Below are 24,248 nucleotides of genomic sequence, written 5' to 3' on the forward strand. Positions count from 1 at the left end.
TTGAAGGTAAGACTAGTGTTTTGGGGGTTTGGATTACTCCGCAGCCATGGTAACGGCACCGCAGTTGCTACAGTTATCATCACGCAGTCAGACGAGGATGGATGCCTTACCCGCCGCGAGCATATCAGGGAAGCCATCACACACATGTGAGGAGTCAAAAACAGCTTCAGCCTCATAATTAAAATGGCGAGGGCAGTAAATGCCAACAGCTGCAATGTGTGGAAAATTAGCTACAAAAACACAAAACCAAAACACGACAGTGTCACTTCACAGGTTTTTAAATTAATAAAGTATATTAAAACTAATATGGTTCATTAGGCCAAGGAACTTTTAACTTAGCAAGAAGTCTATTAATATTCATTCATTTATTCAACAAAGATGAACTGAATGCCTACTATATGCCAGGTACTGTTCCGGGTGTTGCAGATTCGATGGTGAACAAAACATCAGTGAGCAATTTCTGCCCTTGTGAGGTTACGTTTTAGTAAAGAGAGTCAGGAAACAAAGTAAAAATAAATCTATTATACAGTCTTTTAGGAAGTGGTGAGTGTGGTGGAAGAGAACACGGAGCAAGGGACAGAGACAGGGTGCACGGGGGAGTGTGAGGCCACAGGGGAGTGGCTGCAAGAGAAGTAGGTTGACCAGGCTGGGCCTCAGGGAAAAGGTGGTGCCTGTGCAAGGACCTGCACCAGGTGAGCAAGGGAGCCGGAGAGAGAGGAAAATGGGCAGTGCTGCACAAATCCACATGGCATTCAGAAGGCAACAAACAGCACAGCAAAACATCGCCTGGGTTACTTTAAAAGCAGTGGGATTATATAAATATATAAATACACTAGAGGCCTGGTGCAAGAATTTGTGCACTCGGGGGTGGGGGGTGTCCCTCAGCCCAGCCTGTGCCCTCTCACAGTCTGGGAGCCCTTGGGGGATGTCCGACCGATGGCTAAGCCATCAGTAGGACATCCTTAGTGCTGCTGCGGACACAGGAGAGGCTCCTGCCACCGCCTTTGCACTTGTCAACCATGAGTCCAGCTTCTGACTGAGCGGCGCTCCCCCTATGGGAGCACACTGACCACCAGAGGGCAGCTTCTGCTTTGAGCATCTGCCCCCTGGTGGTCAGTGTGCGTCATAGCGACTGGTTGTTCTGCCGTTCAATTTGCATATTAGTCTTTTATTATATAGGATTATTATAAAGGATGTATTAATTAGTAGGACACCCCATTTTGATTAAGATGGAGTTCCACTAAGCAAAGGCTTCAAACAAAACTTTTCTAACAGACATATTCGTCAAAATATTCACCGATTCCGCACTGGAAAACTGGACAGAATTAATGCAACCAGAAGTAAATGGCAACTCAATATTCATGTTCTAACAGTAAAACACATTAAATGTTAAAGGTAATGAGGTGTTTTTATCTATAAAATTGACAAAGGATAAGTGGATACTAAGTGTTAGAGAGGATGCCGTGAAACGCAGTGAAGTAAACTGGTGCATTTTCCCGAAATTGAGCAGCGTTTAGTCCTCAGAAGAGAGCCAGCCCCTCCGACCTAACGTCCCATCCCAGGAATGTAACTGACGGGAGTAATCAGAGCACAGAAACGCTTCTGCAAAGATGGTCACTGCAGTGAACTTTCGGCAGCAAAAACAGAAACAGCCTAAGTGACCAAAAGAGAGGAATGAGTGACTAAATCACTGCACTCCCACCTGCACACAGCCACTAAAAGGTTACTTATCGGAGGACTACTGAATGGCATGGAAAGGTGTTTAGAGTGTAAAACTCTGCAAATGCAGAAGGATATGGATTCCGTGTGTGTGCGTGCCTGTGTATGTATACATACATACTAATATATGCACATTCATGCATGGGGGGCGGGGGAACCATCTACAAGAATATATGTCTAAAAAGTTAAGAGAGTTTGTTTCTGAACCATAATTTTTCTGTGTTTTTCAAAATATTTAAACATGTCATTTTTATAAGCAGAAATTTATAATTTATATTTAAAACAGAATTGCAAAACTCCACCCAGAGCTGTTTCTTTCCCTTTTTAAGTAAATATATTTAAAAATGAAATTTGTTACTTAATTTTTTCCTAATTATGGGACCCAAAGTTGGACTGTGAAACATTTATTTCAAAATCAATCCTTTTTCCTGTGTGTGTGGTGTGTGTGTGTGTGTGTGTGTGTGTAAAATTCCTCTTTGGGCAGAACCAGGGGCCTGTGCGGAGGGAAAGGCAGAACACTGAGGAATAATAGTGTGTCTCTAAAAAGAGGTGGGTTTAAGTACTGTCTGATAAAATATCAAGTGTGGCTGTGCAGGAACAGTACAACTTTGAGGAATGTGACATGGCCCATGTACATGAAAGCAGCCACACTAGGGGGCAGCAGAGTGACGGGCTACCGATGGAAGCTGCTCCACACCCTGGGCTCATGTCCTGGGTCCACAAAGCTGGCCACTAACCTCTCCATGCGCAGTGTCTTTCGTCTGTGAAACAGAAATAGTAACAGTACTTTCCTCAACCGGTTGCTGTGAGAATGAAATTGTGAATATATGTAAATCGGGAAGCGGCAAGTGCTGACTGACTTTGAGAGCCCTGGAAATGGCCTGCTTGGGTTCAAGTGCAGGCCTTCTGACCAGCTAGCTGTTGCAAGTTACTTATTTCCCTAGGTCTCTATTCCTTGGGAGAGACCCCCTGCTTCTCCACTCAAGCACAGAGATAGCTTGTGTCCTGCAACCTGTCTGGTAGTCAGGAGTGGCCCTGCACCTGCAAGCAATATGAGCACCTTTTCCAGGCCCAGCCCTCACGACCCCCACAGTCCTCCTTCCCCCCGCACCATCTTCCATGCTCTCTCTCCTTAACTGGCAGGTTGGAGCAGATAAGCACATCGACCCCAGAAGCCACATGGAAATGGCAGAGCCACAGATGGAAGGAACCTGGGTCCTTAGTTCCTGCCAATCAGGACTCCTGCTTTTAACTTTAGGTGAGCAAAGGATTAAACTACTACTAAGTTATGTTAGTGTTTATCTCTTTAACAGGTAGCATCACCTAATTAACATAATTTATTTGCAAAATGGGAATATTATTATGAGAATTAAACAGCAAGAGTACATAGCACATAGTAACTATTCAAAAAAGAGTAGTTGTCATTGTAAGCTATTTCTACTAAATTCAAATTTAGTTGCCCTCTCTGGTAAATTTGATCTTTCCTTTAAGACTCATAATTCTATTGGGAAATCATATATCCAGCCCCTTTACGTGTCATAAAATAATTTAGCACCATATAAAATGCTTCCTCATCTTTTTCATGTTTCCATTGAAAATCTACACACATTTGAGAGGGCAAGAACCCTGCTATAGTCTTTTGTAATCTGTAACACTGCTAAAGCTTGATGACTGATTGACCGTCCCCTCTGTGTGGGGCAGGGGCTCAGGCTCCAGTGATAGAGCCACGGGTAACCATCCTGATGGCTGAACTAGCTCAGCAGGCAAAAAGGTAATGTTTGTTATCCTCAAATGAATGAAAGAATAAATGAATGGGGGCAATTATTTAATTATGCTCCATGGTCATACATCAACCTTCTAGCTTCCCAATCCTTACTACCGTTCAGATTAAACAGAGCAGATTAAAACGTGAGAAGGACCAGCAGAAATTTACCACCACGGCTGAACCACTCAAGCAGTGCTGACAGTTGCCGGCAGCATGGTTTAGACCTTGACTAATTGGCCTTGAGTTAGAATCGAATACACAAGTCTACCAGAGATGAAAATGAAGGCTTTACCTCACCATTTTCAAGGAGCTGTTTTCTGGAATAAAACAAAAATATTCTCTATTTACTAAACGTCCACTTTATGAGTACATAAAAATATACTTTATTTCTTCTTAGATCTTAAAATTTTGATTCTCTCTCAACTACTTAGAAGCATACAAGGAAATAAATATATTAGGTAAATCATTAAAAATCAGAGCAATCTGAAAGGCATGACTTATAGTCATCCTACTTAAGGTGTCTCTTTAAAAGATAAAACTAGAGGCCTGGTGCACAAATTTGTGCACGGGGAAGGGCGGGGGGAGTCCCAGCCTGCACCCTCTCCAATCTGGGACCTCTTCCCTCTCACAATCCAGGACTGCTGGCTCCTAACCACTTGCCTGCCTGCCTACCTGATTGCCCCTAACCACTTCTGCCTACCAGCCTGATCGCCCCCTAACCGCTCCCCTGCTGGCCTGATTGATGCCTAGCTGCTCCCCTGCCAGCCTGGTTGCCCCCAATTGCCCTCCTCTGCCAGCCTGATTCCCCTAACTGCCCTTCCCTGCTGGCCTGGTCATCCTCAACTGTGGTGGCCATCTTGTGACAATGTTGCAGCGGCCATCTTCTGATGACATTACACAATGCCACCTAGGCTTTTATTATATAAAATAGATTTTACTAACTGCTGGAGAATGTGCCTCTGAAGGGATAAATTAATAAGAAGACTGTCTATTCAACCATATAGAGTGAATGAAAAACTTTAAGCATTGCTGGACTTCAGAGCTGTTTTCATTTTTCACAATTATAAACACCATGAACATCCTTGTACATAAAACTGTGAGCATCTCTGAGTATTTCCTTAGCATAAACTCCTAGAAGAAAAGTTACTGGGTAAAGTCTATAAATATTTTTATTTCCAGAAAGTTGTCTAATAAATTTACTAAATATTTACAGCCAGAAATTGACTAAATGTTTAGGGCAGTCTTACTGTGTTCTGGGTCCTGTGCGGTGAACACAGAATGAACAGCACTGATACTGGCTCTATCCTCAGCGAGTTCATATTAGACTCACACAAGAGTATATGACTGCCTATTTTTATGTTTCATTAAAAAACTAGATGTTTTAATTTTATAGCAAAGCTTTACAGGATGTAGAGGCCTTCTAATCTGGATTTTCTTAATCATAATGCTGAAGTTTAATGTACATTCATTTGAAAAATTGACAACAGCAAGTCATGTAATAAATATAATATGATTTAGAAACAACTGTGATATCATTACCTTTGATAAGTGTTTGTACATAAGACACATAAAACATCACGGAAAGTCTGTGAAGAGAATCAATGAAAGTTTTCTAAGAAATTATTTGACATTTAAAATGTTCTCATTCATTAACATAAACACACCCAATAGGAAGTTGTTGTTTTTTAGCCTCACCCGAGACTATGCTTTTACTGACTTTTTTAGAAAGTGAGAGTAAAGGAGAAAGAGAGAGAAACATCTATGTGAGAGAGAAACATCGACTGGTTGCCTCCCATATACACCACAACTAGCGATCTAACCTGCAACCTGGGTACGTGCCCTGACTGGGAACTGGACACCCTCCCCCCGACCTTTCAGTGCACAGGATGACACTCCAACCAACTGAGCCATCCAGCCAGGGCAAAAAAAAGTGTTTTTATTGTCCAAATCATTCAGTTTTTACCAGTTGTCCCAGTTACTGGGGTTGACCAATTGTCCAAGTCATTGGAGCTGACCAGTTTTCCATGTTACTAGGGGTTGACCAGTTGTCCATGTTTGTAAGAGTTGTCCAAGTCATTGGGGTTGACTAGTTGTCCAAGTCATTGGGGTTGACTAGTTGTCCAAGTCATTGGGGTTGACTAGTTGTCCAAGTCATTGGGGGTTGACTAGTTGTCCAAGTCATTGGGGTTGACTAGTTGTCCAAGTCATTAAGGACCTAGATCAGGGGTGAAACTACAGAGATGTGGAGGAGGTGCCTTTCTCACTCATAAATTATTCATATTCTATGTGAAAACAAAGGAATGAGAAACATGGGAACTGGAACTACAGAGAGAAGATAAGCAATTTGATTCTAAACACCAAAAACTAGTTTCAACAGACCACCCTTGGTAGGGGATGAGGGTAGAGAAATCATGTTATTGTTATCTGCCCAAAAGCATAAAATAGATATATACTGACTTAAGGGAAGACAACTTGTAAACCATATAAAACTAGTTCAAAATTGCTAAAACTAAGGACCCGCTGTCTTTAACCAGGCTTCCAGATCAACCACTCCAAGACCAAGAAAATCTGCCAGTTTCAACATTATTACTTCTATAGTGATAATATGTTCGTTATGAAAACAATGAACACATACAGAATGATTTAACAGCTATACAAATTTCTTCTGTGCATGTCTCCAAATGGATCAAAATTCCTTGGAATGAGTTTTATATTTGAAAGATGAAAACTGTCTTATACTTCAATTTCATAGCATCTGTAACAACTATAACTCTTCAGTCATTTGTGTGGTTTCAGGTTTAAGGTCCCCCAACTCCCATAGGCTGTAAGTTCGAAGGCACGGGCCTGTCTTTTTGTACCTAGGATGTTAACATTGTTCTTGCTACATGGTGGGTGATTGATACATTTCTTTTGAGAGGATGCACGAAAATACCTTTTATAATGTGGCTTTCTAAAAAAAAACAACACCCATATAATACTATATTTTTAAAAAAAGATTTCAATAAAAAAAACGGTTTTGGGGAAGGGAAGAGTTCATCCTAAAAATAAGACAGAATTCTGAGATATTATCAATCTATTATAAGTTCTTCTCTTTAACCCAAAGTGTTAAAAAATTTAAATACCTTTTTTAAGATGAAATAAGTAATCACCATAACAAGTGGAAGCAATAATGTCCTTATGTATCTCACTGGAGTCTGAAATAAAACAATTTATTCAAAATAGTCATGAATTAAATTTTAAAGTAAGATTAGTAGTGTCCCTTTGCTGGCAACATCTTGTTTAAAATTTTTGTAGTATTTGGGGTATTAAATGAAATAAAACTGAATTTTTAAAAAACCTAAATAAGAATTTGGGTTTACTTTTTCTGGGTAGTCCCATATCTCCAACTGACCTAGATTATTACAACTGATTGAACTGTCGTAACAGTCATTCACTGTGGATCACATGATAAGTTAAGCACCCTCCTGGATTATCTCCTTCAACCACCACCAATAACTTCGTAAGATAGGAGCCCCTGTTTAGTGCTTGTACACATGAGGAAACAGGTAAGGAAGGCCATGTGATTAGCCATAGTTACTGTGAAAAGTGGTAGGTAAAAGTTGGATGTTTCTGAACAAAAATTTTGAGTTTCAGATTCAAAAGAAAACTTCAGAGAAAAAATTATACCAGTAGAGAAGGAAAAAACAAAACAAAACAAACAAACAAAAAACCCAACAAACCGCTTTTTCCATAAAGCCAAATTCAGGAGCACAGGTGTAAATTAAAGTATCAAAATCTGTAAACCTCAAGATTCTCGCTGCTATTAGGTCACTCAGGCGAATCTGGAAGGAAACAGAGTAAAGCAAATTAAAATTATACCAATAATTGCAGTCAGTAACAACTCATTTGATATCATGGTAATAAAAGCTACAGAGCACATAAATCCGGTACCTGGTGTCCCTCTCAAAGGAAAAAAAAGAATACAGTGAGTAATACAATACATGCTATATGCTGAACTATGAAAAAAAAAATGTCAAGAGAAATGAAAAGTTGAAAGAGGTCAGAAAAAATAAGCGGAGATGATAATGTAAAGAGTGAGTTAAAATCAATATTTGCTGGGCAGAAACCACCATGCAGTTAATCATGAGATTTTATAATCACATCATCTATCAAGAAAAAACAGTTTCATGTTAAGCCCTTTTACCACACATTGTAAATCAGGAACCAATTTTCTATGTGCTGTCATTTTCATAAAGCCTCATGCACCGATTACAACTGTTGGTGCTTCTTGAATTTCTCGGACGTACAATCAAGCCATGAAACGTGACAGCTGTCCTTCAGAAGGGTTACAACTGCGCATACCACTTTGACTTAGTTCCTCGATCCCCAAGGCCTCTAAAATAAGCACCGCCAAACAAACCCCAGTGGGACTCCCATGTTCTCCGGATTGTTTTATTTCCTGCTGTCGGGGAGACAATTCTTTTTCCACTGCATTCTCAGACGGCCAGATTAACCAGGGAAATAGTTGGCATGGAAAACCTTAATTCAGAGTATTTTACAGAGACAGAAATTATTTTATATCAAGCTTATATGATGACCTGTGGTTCTTCATGGTTCCCATCATCTACCAGGATCAAGAATAAGTGAGAGTTTCCTTTATTGTTCTAACTTAGAGCAAGCCTGGTGACGAATAATTTAACCAAAACACTTTAGTTTCAACTCTTTCTCACTGCTGTCACAGAGGAAGTCACGAACCCAGGATGTGTGTGTGTGTGTGTGCATGCATGTGTGTGTAAGATTTGTAAAGAGTCGGGTGACAACGTGGAGCGAGGCAGGAAAGAAAACCACAGATGAACGTAACAGGTAAGTAAATAACCTAGGAGAGCTAAAGAAAGTTTATCATAAAATATATGATCCCCAGAGAATAAAAAGTTAAGAACAAAAGGGGAAAGAAGAAAAAAAGAAAATGTGTCAGATACACAGAGAACAGCAGCAGCAAATAACCCTAACAAACCACTGTGCAAAGCTAGCAATAAATAGCAAATAAATCTTTACATTCTGAAGTTGTATTTAACATGCATATGTATGCAAGTTCAATTCTATTGGATAATGCCAGCACTTGACCTTTTAGAGAGTAAATACCACACCCCTTGTTAAAGTTGAAGTGATTTCAACATTAGATAGGGTCTTAATTGGATAGTACTAGATAAGGTAAACTTCAGAGTAGATTATGGCAGGACTCATGCATGTATGCTCATATCCCAACAGTAAGTGCTAAAAATCAAAAGTAAATTTATGCACTGTTTCCTATTCCTTAAACTAATTTTTAAGTAGAGACATATGTTTTTAAAAGGGCCATTATTAAGGCATTAGCCTTAAAACAAGCAGAAATGCCACTCATGAGGGGTAAGTGGTCCAGTATTTTCCAGAAGATAAAAAGATAGAGAACTTCTAAGAAAAATATTTTAATACATCAAATCATCTCTTACATTTAATCCGTAATTATGAATTAAAATATTGGTATTTTAAGAGTTCTATGTTTCAAAGCTGAGTACAGACTGCTCATGTGCTAATATCTGCAATAAATGATTAAACAAATAATTCAACTGAAATAAACAAATTAACTACTAAATATATTATTAATTTTTTTCCTAGAAAGCTAAGTCAGCACTCATTGGTACACATTTTTCTCAGTATTTACCAATAATTAGCTTGGGGCCCTTGAAGAAGGCACTTAATCTATATAAAATGAAGGGGTAAAAAAATAGGCGGTTCCAAAGTTTTCACCCAGGTATACATGTTTACAAAACATTTTATGTTTTAACTGGAAAGTACTTACATGATCTGAAACGCCTAAGATTTTAGATGTGAGGAATTTCAAAATGATTGTTCCACAAAACCAACCGAAACACTGAATTAGCTAAAGAATAAATAAAATAGATAGAAGTCAGGTACTAAAAATTACCTAATTAAAATATTCAATCATATCAATAAATGGCATAGAAAAAAATTTAATCACTCCAAGTACCTCACCTGTACAACCAATGAAGCTAAAGAATTTTATTAGGTTAAGAAAACTCGCCAAAGCCGGTTTGGCTCAGTGGATAGAGCGTCGGCCTGCGGACTGAAGGGTCCCGGGTTCGATTCCGGTCAAGGGCATGTACCTTGGTTGCAGGCACATCCTCAGTGGGGAGTGTGTAGGAGGCTGCTGATCAATGTTTCTCTCTCATCGATGTTTCTAACTCTCTAGCCCTCTCCCTTCCTGTCTGTAAAAAATCAATAAAATATATTAAAAATAAAAAAAGAAAACTCCCTGCTATTTCTACTATGCTAAGAGTTTTTTTTACCATAAATGGGTGTTCAATTGTATTAAATTCATTTTCTGCATCTTATTGGATGATAGTCACTTTTCTCCTTTAACCTGTTAGTGTGATAATTTATATTTATGAATTTTCCAGAAACATATTTGCATTCCTGGGATGAACCCAATTTGATCAGAATGAGGGTACATAATTATATACAGGTGTTTTCTTTCTTTCAAGTGGCCACATGACAGTAAATAATATTAAAAATAGATTTTGATCAATCATAAGTGACAATTTTTTGTTTATTTTTTACTCTCACTCAATATAAAAATAAGAGCTTCATTGTTTTCAAATTTTCCAGTAATGACAGAGTAAGATATGCAATATAATCTTTATTCCACTACCATGAAAGAATTACTTGAGAAACAAAATAGGTTTTATGTAAGAAAAAGTGTCAGTTCACAAAATATCTTTGCTTTTCCTTTTTGACTGGCTTTTTAAAAGCCAGGACACCTTTTTCATGGGTTTAGATGACTACCATGATTTGTTTCTCCCTTATGCAAGAGACTGATGATATAAATTATACAAGTTTCAAAATACAAATATATGCTGAACATTCATTACATCTCAACTTTTCTCTTCTTAGAATTTTGTTTCTTTCAAATTACTAAAATGAAAGCATAAGTTCACTTTTATTCTTCCCAGTCTAAAACTGAAAATATTTAAAACAATAAATTTGCCTCTGCAAATGCTTTGACAGAATTCTCTAAATGTTCACAGACACTGTCCTGTGTTGTCATTTTTCAATAGTTTATCATTGAAATTTTCAACTGCTTTGAGTATAGTTATTAAATGAAAACTTTGGCTTTTCTGTTAATTTTTTGGTTTTAAAATTACCATTTCTTTCTGAAGTAAAAAAAAATCATATATTGAAAGAGTCATGTCACCAATAACTTAAGGTTACAAATATTCCTACATGTTCACCACAAGGGATGGGAGAATTCCTCAAGCAAAGAGAAACTGGCAATACATTCCACTTTGTTCTTTTGCTTTCTGAAATGTACTTCCTTATCTTACCATAACTTTTCCAGTTTTACCCTACTGATATACAATATATAATTACATAGTCCTTCAATATGGCAGGTTCTAATTTTTAATAGAAGTCAATCAAAGAAAAAGCATGAATGTCATCTGATATTATGGTAATTAGTAATTGCAGTGCCTCCCTAATAATATACTTATTTTACTTGGAAACAAAATACACATACATAGAGGTAACATGGCCCACCCATTTGTATACTTGGGAGGAAGTCAAAGATTAAGCAGTGTCTAAGTTGAAATAAGAGGAGGCTGGGAGATTATGGAGAAATAAATAGTACTGAAATAAATGAACAAGTTTCTTAAAAATGACTTGTAGATGTTGCTAAGGACTATTTCCCACCTTAAGCAAGTAGCTATTTATAACACTGATTAACTCTAAATCATTCCTTTTTAAGTACACTATCATGTTCAGTTTATAGAAATAAAGAGTCTAAAGAAATTGTTTAAAATGTTGAATCTTACCCAAAAGTTGAGTTCAGATACACCCAATCTTTGAATGTTATTTCTCTTTAGAATTATCACCTAAAGTACATGTAATAAAAAAATGAAACAAATAAAATTAACAATCATATTGTATATGAATTATATGTTTCAAAAGTTACACAGCCACCCCATCTTCTATCTTGCCTACTCCAGCCATTTTCCCTCTTAATTGTTGATTTTTCAAAATTTGAAAATGACAAATTTTCCTTGGGGTGAGGGATAAATGCTGTGTGTGCTAAAAAGTTGCGTCTGGAATCAAGTTAATTCCTCACTGCATTACTTGGGATGGTTTGTGTAGGGCAACTCCTTGGATGAGGAAGATGGTGTGTGGATGGTGTGTCCATGCAAGTGGACATGTAAGCTATCCAGAAAAATTAGTGGTTTAAGTTAAAAATCCTTCCTCTCCAAACTCCCAAATAAAATTTTTTGAAAAATTTTTAAAACCTAACTTGACTTTTAAGAAAGAAAAGGAACTTTCCAGATACCAGACAAAAGAAGGCGATTTTAAAAATGAAAACATTAATTAGGTGAGAACGTATGGCAGTCTTTAGGGAGGACTGTAGAGAGAGGCTACAACTACATGCTAGTATTAAAAAGGAGGGCAACGGAGGAGGGCCTGGAGTTATGAAAGGTAAGAAACTGAGACTCATGTGTAAAGCCAGGGTCCTCAAAAATCAGACTCTCGGTTCTATCAATGAAATGCTTATGTCCCCCACCAAATGCATGTGCCGATACCCTAATCTCCAATGTGACATACTGGAATGAAACCAGTGGGAGATAATTAGATCTCTAATGGATAGAATTAGTACCCTTCTAAGGAGAGACATGAAGGATATGATTTCTCTGCCCTCATGTGAGGATAGAGTGAAGGCATCTGATTACACATGAAGAAGAGAGCCCTCACCAAGAATCAAATCAGCTGCATCTTGGTCTCGGACTCGCCAGGCTCTGAAACTATGAGAAATAAGCCACCCAGCCTATGGTATCTGTGTTGTAGCAGCACCGCTAGCTTCACCTGTGCAGTGCCATACTGACACTTAATATTATATTCCTACCAGCTGAAGGACCTCCTTTAAAATTTCTTTTAGTGCAAATCTGGTCATGGAGTCTAATTTGCCCTCATTTTTGAGCCATATATTGCTAGGTATAGAACTGTACATTGACAGTATTTTTTTCTGTAAATATTGTATTAATATGTTGCTTAACTGTCTTTTTGTTTGCATTTTTTTCTTGTGAAAAATCTGCTGACATCCTTACCCTTTGTTCTTCTATAGTTAACATGTCTTATTTCTTTGGCTATTATTAGTATTGTGTCTTTATCACAGATTTTGAGCAATTTCAGTATATATGCCTTACTACAGTTTTCTTGGATTTGGGATTTACTGAGATCCTTTATCTCTGAGTTAATAATTTTCATCAAATTAGAAAAATTTTGGCAGTTATTTCTTCAAATATTTTTCTATCTCTTCCCAACTCTACATATTTAGACATGTACTTTACTTTTCCTATATGAACTGCAAATGAGGGACTGGACTATCACCAATGTGCAATTTCTACTGAGTTAATGGATCTGGTACAATGTGTTGATGACTACTACCATAAAAAGGGAGGCCCTGGCTATTATGTGCCTCCTGATAAAAGAACAATACTATGTTAAAGGGATAAAACTTAAACCTATCCAAGCTTTGGATTCAATTATTAACACATTATAAATACAGAAGACAGAGGAGGATGTAAAGCTAAGCCATGAGGATTCAAAAAGTAAAATCTAGACCATAGAATCCTCTACACGTTCAATGACCTAGGCTCTTACACTTCCTAGGAAAGAAAACAGGCGGATATATAGGAAACCTATAGATTAAAAATAGAGATGTAAATGAAATGAAAATATAAAGGAAGTCTAGGAATGATTACCATAGTCAAATCATTATTGGGACAGGATGGTTGGAAAAAAATCTGATTTTTGACTTGATGGCAGTTTATTTGCCAAATAACAGTTCATTATTAAGTACTTTCAGTACTAGTTAGTACTGTCAGTACATGAAACACTTGTTTCATGCAGTTTTCTGTATTTCAAAATAAAATAGCTTTCTTAAAAAGAGGTAGATGGGCACATTACTACATGTCTTTTGTCATGCTGAAAAAGCTTGACAAATTTTTGAAAATTAAAAGCCTGCATTTTTTGTGAGAAAGAGAATGGATTACTTATTGTGAAGAGAAAAAAAAGAAGGTGCGGGAAGCAAAAACTGTTAAAACCTAAGGGCAATCCCAAAAGGTTCCATCAATACACCATACATGGAAAAGTGCCCTATTTTGGTATTACCGTGGCTGGTATTAGTTTTGGTAATTGTGGAAAGAGAACATGCCAGGAACATTCCAGTGGAGAATATTATAGGTTCTGGCTTAGGAATATCAGAAGTGTGACTATAAAGTAATAAAGCCGATTTACTGAACCACCGTTCCAAATACATATCCAAATGGGTGTCATTCAGTGAAAGTCAGTCACATGAGGAGACTACTTACCTATTCTAATTATGTTATCATTGCTCAAAACAGTTTGGAACTCCATTTTCTAAACTACCTCCCAAAGATAATTTAGGTATGGGTGCAAGAAAATAGGTCTTATTACTTTAATGTCACACCATATTTTGATCAAGATCTATATATTACCCAGCCCAATCACCCACCTTATTCACAAGACTTTGGTTGTTTCCAAAAATCAAATCCACCCTTGAAAGACGAAGTTTTGCCACCATTGAGGATATTCAAAAGAATGTGCCACAGTCTGTGAAGGCAATTCAGAGGAGTTCCAAAAATATTCTGAGCAATGGCAGTGTCACTGCAATACGTACTGAATCTACTGAAGTGACTTAGAAGGAAATAACTAATCTTGATCATAAATTAGTGGTATGTTTTAAAAGTAAGTCTTGCCCGACCTGTGTTGCTCAGTAGTTGAGTGTCGGCCTATGAACCAGGAGGTCATGGTTCAGCTCCTGGTTAGGGCACATGCCTGGGTTGTGGGCTCGATCCCCAGTGGGGGGCAGGCAGGAGGCATCTGTTAAATGATTCTCTCTCATTATTGATGTTTCTCTCTCTCTCTCTCTTCCTTCCTCTCTGAAATCAATAAATACTTTTTTAAAAATAAAATTTAAAAAAGTCCGTCTTACCTGCTAATTGTTTTTTTAAAATATTTACTTGGGTATTTGCCCTACAATGGTAAATTTTGTACCATGTTCTTTTCCAAGGATGAGCTAGCTAGAGAATAGGTGCTATTTGGGAAAATTTTTTTCATGTGAGTAATAATCAGGAAAGGGCCCTCAATGTTCTCCTAAACCTATATGAGGTGCATTAAAACTCCTATTTCACAGGTTAAAAAACACACACACAAAAAAAACTTCATGAGCTTAACAAATACTTACCCATGTCATTAACAAAGATGAAGAATAATAAGAAGATAAATACAACGAATTTCCAAACATCAACACGAAACAAAGGAGAACTGAAATCTGAAAAGTGAAGGAAAAAATGTCTCATCATTATTGGATCTATAGCACAATGCAAACTTTGTCTACAGGCATATAGCCATTCCAATACAAACATTTTATGCATACATAAGATTAATAAATAGGTCTTGGCTGAATGATAATAGAATTTCAACACACTGATAGATTCTAAGTGGTTTCAACACTATGAATTCTATATAGAAAAATTTAATTTTTTTTCTCTGTCTGCTACTTGGTACAAAGAAAACTGCAAAAAAACTATTATTTCTATTGATTCAATAATGGAGTAATATAATAAATAAAACTTAGTTGTATTAATTTTTATCTTATTTTTGTTGCACTACCTGAGGATTTCTATTAATAAGGAAGTTTTATGTTCTTAGCTAGAAAATATTTATGTTATTAAAGGAGATGTGTTTAGAAACTAAGATAAAACCAAAAATGCAAAAACATAAAATTTACAGAGTGTCATATTCATGCACAGTGCTAGAAATTTCAGGTCTCAGGGAAAAGACAATTTCAAAAATAGTGACTAATAATAACTAAAACATAAAAATAAAAGTTTCAGAGATTAAAAACATCAACTCTGTAGTTGAAAGTATGTTGTAATATGGTATCTGTAATGCACATTTCCATTTTGATGTATTAAATAAAATTTGAAAGAAGTTTTGTTTAATCCCTGAGATCTTATTTTAATATTTGACTTATAAGTACAAAAAATGTTACCATGTTCATATAAATGATCTTCTTAAATTTGGTTGGCTCAATGTACCCCACAACATACATAGGAAATAATGAGGCTATCTGAAATAAAGATATAAAAAAAAGCAAAAGTGAAAAAAATGTAGAAAATACTTCACTATTCATAAGCAAAGTACAAGTAACAGTGGAATCATATTTCTAATCCTATCTAATAAAAGAGAAAAATGGTAATTGGCATACGACGATACCCTTTTCATTGGCTAATCAGGGCTATATGCAAATTAACTGCCAACTATGATTGGCAGTTAATTTGCATATGTAGGCACAATGCAGGGAGGCGAAAGGGAAAGCAGGAAGAAGCCCCCTGCCACTGACAGTGATCGGAAACCCAGGGGGGAGCTAAGAGCTGGGGGGCAGGGCAAAGGCGGCCCTGGGGCCGCCTTTGCCCTGCCCCCCAGCCATGATCGGAGAATCAGGTGCCTTTTCCGCCCTGGCCAGTGATAGCAGGAAGTAGGGGTGGAGCCAGCGATGGGAGCTGGACACGGTCGAAGCTGGCAGTCCCGGGAGCTAGGGTTCCCTTGCCTGGGCCTAAAGCGGAGCCCACGATCGCGGGGCTGCTGCAGCTGTGGGTCCCCGCTGCCCGGGCCGGACGCCTAGGCCAGAGGCATTAGGCCTGGGCAGGGGCGGAGCCTGCAACCGCGGGGAGCTGGGGGTCCCCTGCCCAGGCCTGACACCTCTGCCGGAGGCCTCAGGCCTGGTCAAGGGGCCGATCCGGTGATTGGTGATCGGAGGGTGATGAGGGTCAACTCCTCTGGCCGAGGCATCAGGCCTGGGTGGGGGGCGGAGCCGGGGGTTGGGGGGATATGATGGTCCCCTTGCCCAGGCCTGAAGCCTGGGTCAAGGCGTCAGGCTTGGGCGGGGGGTGGAGCAAGCGATCAGAGGGAGATGGGGGTCCCCTGCCCAGGCATGATTCCTGGGCCAGAGGCCTCAGGCCTGGGCGGGGGCCAGAGCCAGTGATCAGGGGGAGATGGGGGTCCCCTGTCTAAGCCTGATACCTCTGACGGAGGCGTCAGGCCTGGGCAAGGGGCCGATCAGGCGATCGGAGGGTGATGGGGGTCTATGCCTCTGGCGGAGGCGTCAGGCCTGGGCAAGGGGCCGATCCTGCGATTGGAGGGTGATGGGGGTCAACGCCTGAGGGCTCCCAGTATGTGAGAGGGGGCAGGCTGGGCTGAGGGACACTCCCCTCCCCCCCACACACACACCCAGTGCACGAATTTCGTGCACCGGGCCCCTAGTATTCTAATAATGATAATGAAGTAATTTCAACTAACCTTCTCATTGGGAAGTAGAATAGCTAGGGAAAATACCTGAATGGAAGCCACAAATTACTAAGACCAAAAAAAAAAAAGAAAGAAAGAAAGAAAGAAAGAAGCTAAGACCAGAGAAAAGATGGAAATCTGCAGTGCCGAGCATGACAATTTGGGGCATTTTTCTCCCAGAGGCATCTTCCAGTTGACATGCAGGTGGGAGATTTTCAGACTCAGAAGTGAAAGCACACCAAGAATGAGATCCTTGCTAAGTCCGCAGGCTTTGGCATGGGGCTTCAAAAAACTATACTACAGAGCCAGAAATTGAGCCGTGCTCACAAAGACGAAAGCCTTTGACCTCTATCGTTCTCTCATCACATGAGGGTGACTCAAGATTGTTAGTGTCTTTATTTGCCTGCTGGAAGCAGATCTAATCTTCTCTGGAAGATGTTAGTATCAACCTAGTCTCAAATGAACTATATCGCTGTTCACGTACAATGTCCAACACCACATCAAAACTAACTAGATACAGGAAGAGATAAGGCATTATTACAAACACAATGGAAACAGATCCTTAATCTACTTCAGGGGTCAGCAAACTTTTTATATAAAAAGCCAAATAGTAAATGTTATACTGTGTGGGCCATATATCGTTTCTATTTTATACAGTAAGTTACCACTTAACATGGTCAGTAGGCTTCAGCGACTTTAAGCTAAAAGACATACATGAAAACAATTTTACCACAGGCTAATTGATATAAGTTCTCATGGGATCTCATTAATATTATAACAATACAATCTTAAATGAAACGATGGTTACGGACCTGCTGTATTCTTTCTCGATTTTTGTTGTTGTTGTTAATCCTCACCCGCAGGTATTTTTTCTTTTTCTTTTTTTTAAATTTTTTTAATATATATTTTATTGAGTTTTTACAGAGAGGAAGGGAGAGAGATAGAGAGTTAGAAACATCGATGAGAGAGAAACATCGATCAGCTGCCTCCTGCACATCTCCTACTGGGGATGTGCCCGCAACCCAGGTACATGCCCTTGATTGGAATCGAACCTGGGACCTTTCAGTCCGCAGGCTGAAGCTCTATCCACTGAGCCAAACCGGTTTCGGCCCGCAGGCATTTTTTCCATTGATTTTTAGAGAGAGTGGAAGGGAGGGGGACTGAGAGCGGGAGAAACATTGATGTCTCCCACATGTGCTCCGACCAGGGCCAGGGATCGAGCCTGCAACCGAAGTACCCGAGACCCTTTGGTGCATGGGCTGATGCTCTAACCACTGAGAAAACTGGCTAGGGTTCTATTTTATTTTTGAACAACACTTTAAAAATATAAAAACCACTCTTAGCTCACAAATCACTCAAAAACATGTCTGACATCGTCAGGCAATGACTTTATGTTTGACATGTGCAAGGAAATAACAGATAGGATTGAAAATTCCAGGAGAGTACATGAACGTCATTTAAGAAACAAACAAATTGAAAATGTACAACTAGATACCACAATAACCATATTAAGAAGTCAAAGACAGGTTTAAAAGCAGGTTAAACAAGTGACAAACTGAAAAACAGGTCAGAAGAAAACATCTAGAAAAAAGCATAAAATGACAAAGGGGTGAATAATATATGCAAGAACATGAGCGATGTAGAGTATATGTTGTAAAAATCTAATATATTTTACTTTATATCTCAGAAAGGGATAAGGGAATTAAGTAAAAGCTATATTAAAAGAGATTTTACCTGGGAAGGTCCCAAAATTTATAGAAAAAAAATCAAGCACTGATTTATAAACTATTACAAACTCCAACAAGAGATAAATTAGAATAAATAAACCTGACCACACTTAGGCATATCATAGTAAAAACTGCTCAAAGCCAAAGGCAAAGAGAAAACTCTTGAAAACAGTTGGAGACTGACTGACTTTAAGACTTACTACAAGGCTATAGTAACTGAGACACACGGTATCAGAGAAAGAATAGACAACTGACCAGAGGAATAAAAGAGCGAGCTCAGGAACAGATGCTCACAATTATAGGCAACTGAGCTTTGACGGGAGCAAAGGTAACTCAATGGAGAAATGATAGCCTTTTTAACAAACAGTGCTGGGAGACTTGCACACTGGGCACAGAGAATAAATCCAGACCTAGACTTTACACATTTCATGGTCACATCTACTGATTCCCTCCTCTATGATATAAAAAAATTAACTCAGCCTGACTGGCATAGCTCAGTGGTTGAGCACAGACCTATGAACCAAGAGGTCACGGTTTGACTCCAGGTCAGGGCACATGGCCAGGTTGTGGGCTCGATCCCCAGTGGGGGGGCTTGCAGAAGGCAGCCAATGATTCTCTCTCATCATGTTTCTATTTCTCTCTCCCTTCCTGTCTGAAATCAATAAATCAATATATATATATATATATATATATATATATATATCCTATCTAATAATAGACAAACATGGTAATTAACCGTAACTTCGCTACCCTTCCCATTGGCTAATCAGGGCGATATGCAAATTAACTGCCAACTAAGATGTCGGTTAATGGCCAACAAAGATGGTGGCTAATTTGCATACTGCAGGCAGATCCCGCTGCGCCGTCCAAGGCGAGATCCTGGCCTGCTGTGTCTTGGGTGGGGTGGGAGGGTTGGGCGGGGCGAGCGGCAGTGTGATCAGAGCTGCTGTCCGCCCCAGCGCGGGGTCCGGGCTTGCTGTGTCTTGGGCGGGGTGGGCATCAGCAGATCTGAGCGGCCGCTTGCCCCAGCGCAGGATCCAGGCCTGCGGTTTCTTGGGCAGGGTGGGCGGGGCGCAGGGTGAGCAGCAGCGTGATCCATGAGAGGGCACAGGTTGGGCTGAGGGACCCCCCTTCCCTGCCAGTGCACAAATTTTTGTGCGTGGGCCTCCTAGTATGTATGTGTATGTGTGTATGTATATATATATATACTAGGGGCCCGGTGCACGAAATTCGTGCACTGGGTGTGTGTGTCGGGGGGAGTGTCCCTCAGCCCAGCCTGCCCCCTCTCACATACTGGGAGCCCTCAGACGTTGACCCCCATCACCCTCCAATCGCAGGATCGACCCCTTGCCCAGGCCTGACGCCTCTGGCCTAGGCGTCCGGCCCGGGCAGCAGGGACCTGCAGTGGCAGCGGGGGGACGGTGCCGCGATCGCGCGGGCTCCGCCCCTGCCCCTGCAGGACGCCTCTAACTGAGGCGTCCGGCCTGGGCAGCGGGGACCCACAGCTGCAGTGGCCCCGCAATCGTGGGCTTCGCTTTAGGCCCAGGCAAGGGACCCCTAGCTCCTGGGACTGCCAGCTTCGACCATGCCCAGCTCCCATTGCTGGCTCCACCCCTACTTCCTGCTATCACTGGCCAGGGCGGAAAAGGCACCTGATTCTCCGATCATGGCTGGGGGGCAGGGCAAAGGCGCCTCCCTGCATTGTGCCTACATATGCAAATTAACCGCCATCTTGTTGGCAGTTAACTGCCAATCTTAGTTGGCAGTTAATTTGCTTATAGCCCTGATTAGCCAATGAAAAGGGTAGCTCGTACACCAATTACCATTTTTCTCTTTTATTAGTGTTGATGTGTGTGTGTGTGTGTGTGTGTGTATGTATATGTGTGTCTATATATATATATATATAATTTTTTTTTAAACTCAGATCAGCTTCTTGGCATTAAGTATTGAGTTGTTTGGGGAAATAGGATATGGTCTCAATTCACTCAAGAAATATTATGATGAAAGTTGAGAAATGGCATCCAGTGAGACTCTGTCCTTCGACGGAACGGCTGATGTTTAAGCTGGAGTAGAAGCAGAAGCCACACCATGAGGAATAGGACTGGCCCTTACCATGTTGTGTAGCTTGGCACCCAAAGTAATTCCGAAGGCAAAGAAAGTCTACAGGTAGATTTGTTTATAGAGCTCACTTCCCATGCCAACAAGAAAAGCATGAATTCAAATAATCGGAAAAATACTTTTGCATGTTGACCGTGAGTATCTGCCTAACTAAGCAGTACACGAATAGACTGCAGACTCTATGATTTGTTATTTCTCAAAAGCACACATATATCTGAACTTCATAATTACTCCATTTTTTTGAAAATCTATTAGGGCACAGATATAATCGCATTGTAACACTTGTATAGAAACAACCAAGTACATTTGCATTCCACTTAAATTGGTCTAAAATCATCTTACCTGCGTAAAAAGTATAAACTGTGCAAACTGCCAGGGAAGCATGAAAGCAACATTGGAGAGGCAAAGCGCAATATAATACCTCCCGCTGCTGTGCGAGAGCCTGAGGAGAGAACTGACACCGATGAGTTTGCCCCTAAAAGTAGCCCATCACTAAGCACATCAACTAACGGCAAAGTGGCCACATCTGATGACTCCCTCCTCTTTGCTAGAAGACAAGACGTAGTTAACTTTAAAAGCTCATTAAAAAGAACTTCAGTGCTACTTGGATTATAAAAATGTTTAGCATAAAACAATCTGAATCAGAGCTTTAAAAGGAAATATCAGACCTTGTTTATCTGTAAATACCATTCAGTGAGAGGGCTCACTAACGTGGGAAACCTATTTCTAGGATAAAGTTATTAATGGGATTCTACTGTTTATGTTTCTGTTGTTGCTGTTTCTCGGACCTCTTAAGGTCTGAAATGCTTATAAAATTAATTCCAACAAAAATAAATGTGTCCAAGAAAAGCACCTGAGATGAAACTGATGGAACTGCTAGAAACATCAGGGGTTACGAAATTTTCTCAAGTATCTAAATATATATGCTCCTTATGTATCTAACCTAGCATTTCCAAAGTTCAACCTTACATGGGACACTCCTTTCTCAGAATATACATTCATGTTCCCTCAAAACCACAGGAGGGAAAATGATGAGTCAGATTACATAAGCTTGGAGGGGGGAGAAAATAATAGTTTCCTTAAAACCTTGGAATCTTTAGCAAATACACATAAAAACTTACATCATGTAGTTATCTAAAACTTAATATTTTAGATTTTAATTGGCTATTCAACTTATTTTAAAAGTGACTAAAAAAAACAGCACCTACATTTGAATAACTTTTCTTTCTTTTTCCTCTTTGAATAACTTAATAGGTTGATGCATATTTTAAGAAACATACCTTATAATATACTTAGATTTGTTTCATAAATAAAAATTACCTGAGGATCAAAGTTAAAATGCACATCTGAAGCACAAGAAATGGATATGAGAAACTTTCCCGGAGAGGTGGAGTCCACATCACACGAGTAGCCTGAAATCAGTAAAATGCTTATTCACTTTCCATTCCATTGCAATAAACATTATTAATCTCAAAATCATGGCTGGGGCCTGGCTGGCGTGGCTCAGTGGTTGAGCGTCAACTTATGAACCAGATCACGGTTCAATTCCAGGTCAGGGCACATGCCTGGGTTGTGGGCTCGATCCCTAACAGGGGTTGTGCAGGAGGCAGCCAATCAATGATTCTCTCTCATCACTGATGTTTCTTTCTCTCTCTTCTTCTTCTCCCTTCCTCTCTGATATCAATAAAAAGTATATTTTTTAAAAAATCATGGCTGGGCTGGTTTTAGTGCTTTAATACCACGCTCATTCACTTCTGAAAACGCCTGGTATAGTTTCTCAGTCTTTGGAGCTCTCTGAACGACACCGCCATGAGGTAGCGGGCCATTCACTAGCAAGTGCAGAAACGGGAAAGCTCTGTAAGGCCCTGTGTAGGAAACGCAAAGGATAAACAGGATAGTAGGTACAGGAGCGGCAGAGTCTAGGATGGAAAAACAGACCCACACCCAGCGCTGCAGTGGCGACCCTGGCATCCCAAGGCTTGGAGACGTACACACGCCCAGGAAAATGCCTGAACAGATGTTAACCAGGGAACTCACAAACACCACGGGATCATCTCTTTACACAAACATACTTGGTGAATAACAAGGCATTTGTTTGCTTTATGTTACTATATTTAATACATTTATCTATAACTTTATTATTCCCTTGTCTAAAAGATTTTCTTTAATTAACCTCTACCTTTCTCAATGGTGATGAATAAAGGTCATACCGTGTATAAGCTGTGCCATAACATATTTCATATTTTGCTTCCAAAAACTAGATATCAGATTCTCTCATTTTTCACTGCCACATCCTCAGCACTTAACAGAGTCTGACACATTACACACACTATATTTTGTTGAATGAATGTATCATATCCTATATAAGAAAAGCCTAATATGCAAATTGACCAAACAGTGGAACGACAAGTCACTATGATGCACACTGACCACCAGGGGGCAGACACTCAATGCAGGAGCTGCCCCCAGGCCAGCCAAGGCAGGTGCCAGCAGGGGGGGGGGAGGAGGGGTTGATCGCCCCACAGATAGGCCCTGATCGCCAGCCAGGCCTAGGAAGTGCATGAATTTCGTGCACTGGGCCTCTAGTTCTAAATAACTTCCTACAAACTCTATTAAGGTGGCATGCACTGTTGGACTGAACTGGTTGCGCTCTATTCTGATTCAGCATTTTGTGTTACTGAAAAGGCAGCATCATGCAATAGAAGAAATGAGGCTTTAGAGCCAGACAGATATGAATGGGAAACCCAGCTTCCTCATGTAGTGAATGTGAAATCTTGGGTACGGATCTTAACCTCTGTAAATTTCTATTTCAAATCTTCTGTGAGGATAATAGCCATCTTCCCAAAAAGGTTTGTTAGGAATAAATGCGATACAAAGTGCCTAAATACAACAAGTACAGTATTTCCTTTTTTTGCGAAATATATGTGTATGAGTTCATACACTAAAAACCAGGCAAGACATTTCATGTCACAAATTCTAATTATGTAAAAATGTGGGTCAACAGGATTAAATATCATTTACAACACAAGGCTCTTTAAAGTACTGGGAAGTTCTAAGTAATATGCAATTATATATTGTTTTGATGAATATATTTCTCTGTTCCTATACAATCCCTTCTATTTCTTAAAAATTACTTTCTAGAAAACAAACCTCTCCATGGTTGAAAAAGTAGCATAATACTGTAATTAGACCTCCAAAGTGAGTCCCACTGTAAGAAAAGTATACAATCATAATTCATGCAAAATATAGTGAGTTTTACACAAGATTATCTTAGAATTTAAAATCATATTTAAAATGTCATATTCTTAAGCCATATAAAATATAAAATAATAGTAAACATTTTAAAAGTACGTTGTTGATGCTTTAATGTTGAATGTACAAACATATAAAGAGTACATATAAAATAATCTGAATTTTATATTTACTTTCTAAATAAAATTTATAAGATGTGAACATAAGATAATATTTAACAAACAGGCCACGTTTCAGAGTCCCTATTGCATTCTTTGAATATTCAGAATGGAGGC

The 24,248-nt window shown here is 39.5% G+C and overlaps 1 protein-coding gene across 1 annotated transcript in view; it reads right to left on the minus strand.

Annotated features, from left to right (window-relative positions):
- Positions 1-24,248, minus strand: part of DPY19L2 (dpy-19 like 2) — a 46,003-nt gene that overhangs the window by 8,779 nt on the left and 12,976 nt on the right. The window contains exons 7-18 of the mRNA XM_059655850.1: positions 23,872-23,929; positions 22,042-22,133; positions 21,064-21,163; positions 15,582-15,659; positions 14,772-14,858; positions 11,332-11,391; positions 9,303-9,383; positions 7,204-7,305; positions 6,607-6,678; positions 5,024-5,070; positions 3,777-3,801; positions 111-230 (exon numbers count right to left, since the gene is read on the minus strand). Coding sequence (XP_059511833.1) covers positions 111-230; positions 3,777-3,801; positions 5,024-5,070; positions 6,607-6,678; positions 7,204-7,305; positions 9,303-9,383; positions 11,332-11,391; positions 14,772-14,858; positions 15,582-15,659; positions 21,064-21,163; positions 22,042-22,133; positions 23,872-23,929 — 922 coding nt within the window. The remainder of the gene's footprint in view (positions 1-110; positions 231-3,776; positions 3,802-5,023; positions 5,071-6,606; positions 6,679-7,203; positions 7,306-9,302; positions 9,384-11,331; positions 11,392-14,771; positions 14,859-15,581; positions 15,660-21,063; positions 21,164-22,041; positions 22,134-23,871; positions 23,930-24,248) is intronic.

Source organism: Myotis daubentonii, chromosome 10 (genome assembly GCF_963259705.1).
Source record: "Myotis daubentonii chromosome 10, mMyoDau2.1, whole genome shotgun sequence".
Taxonomy (NCBI): Eukaryota; Metazoa; Chordata; class Mammalia; order Chiroptera; family Vespertilionidae; genus Myotis; species Myotis daubentonii.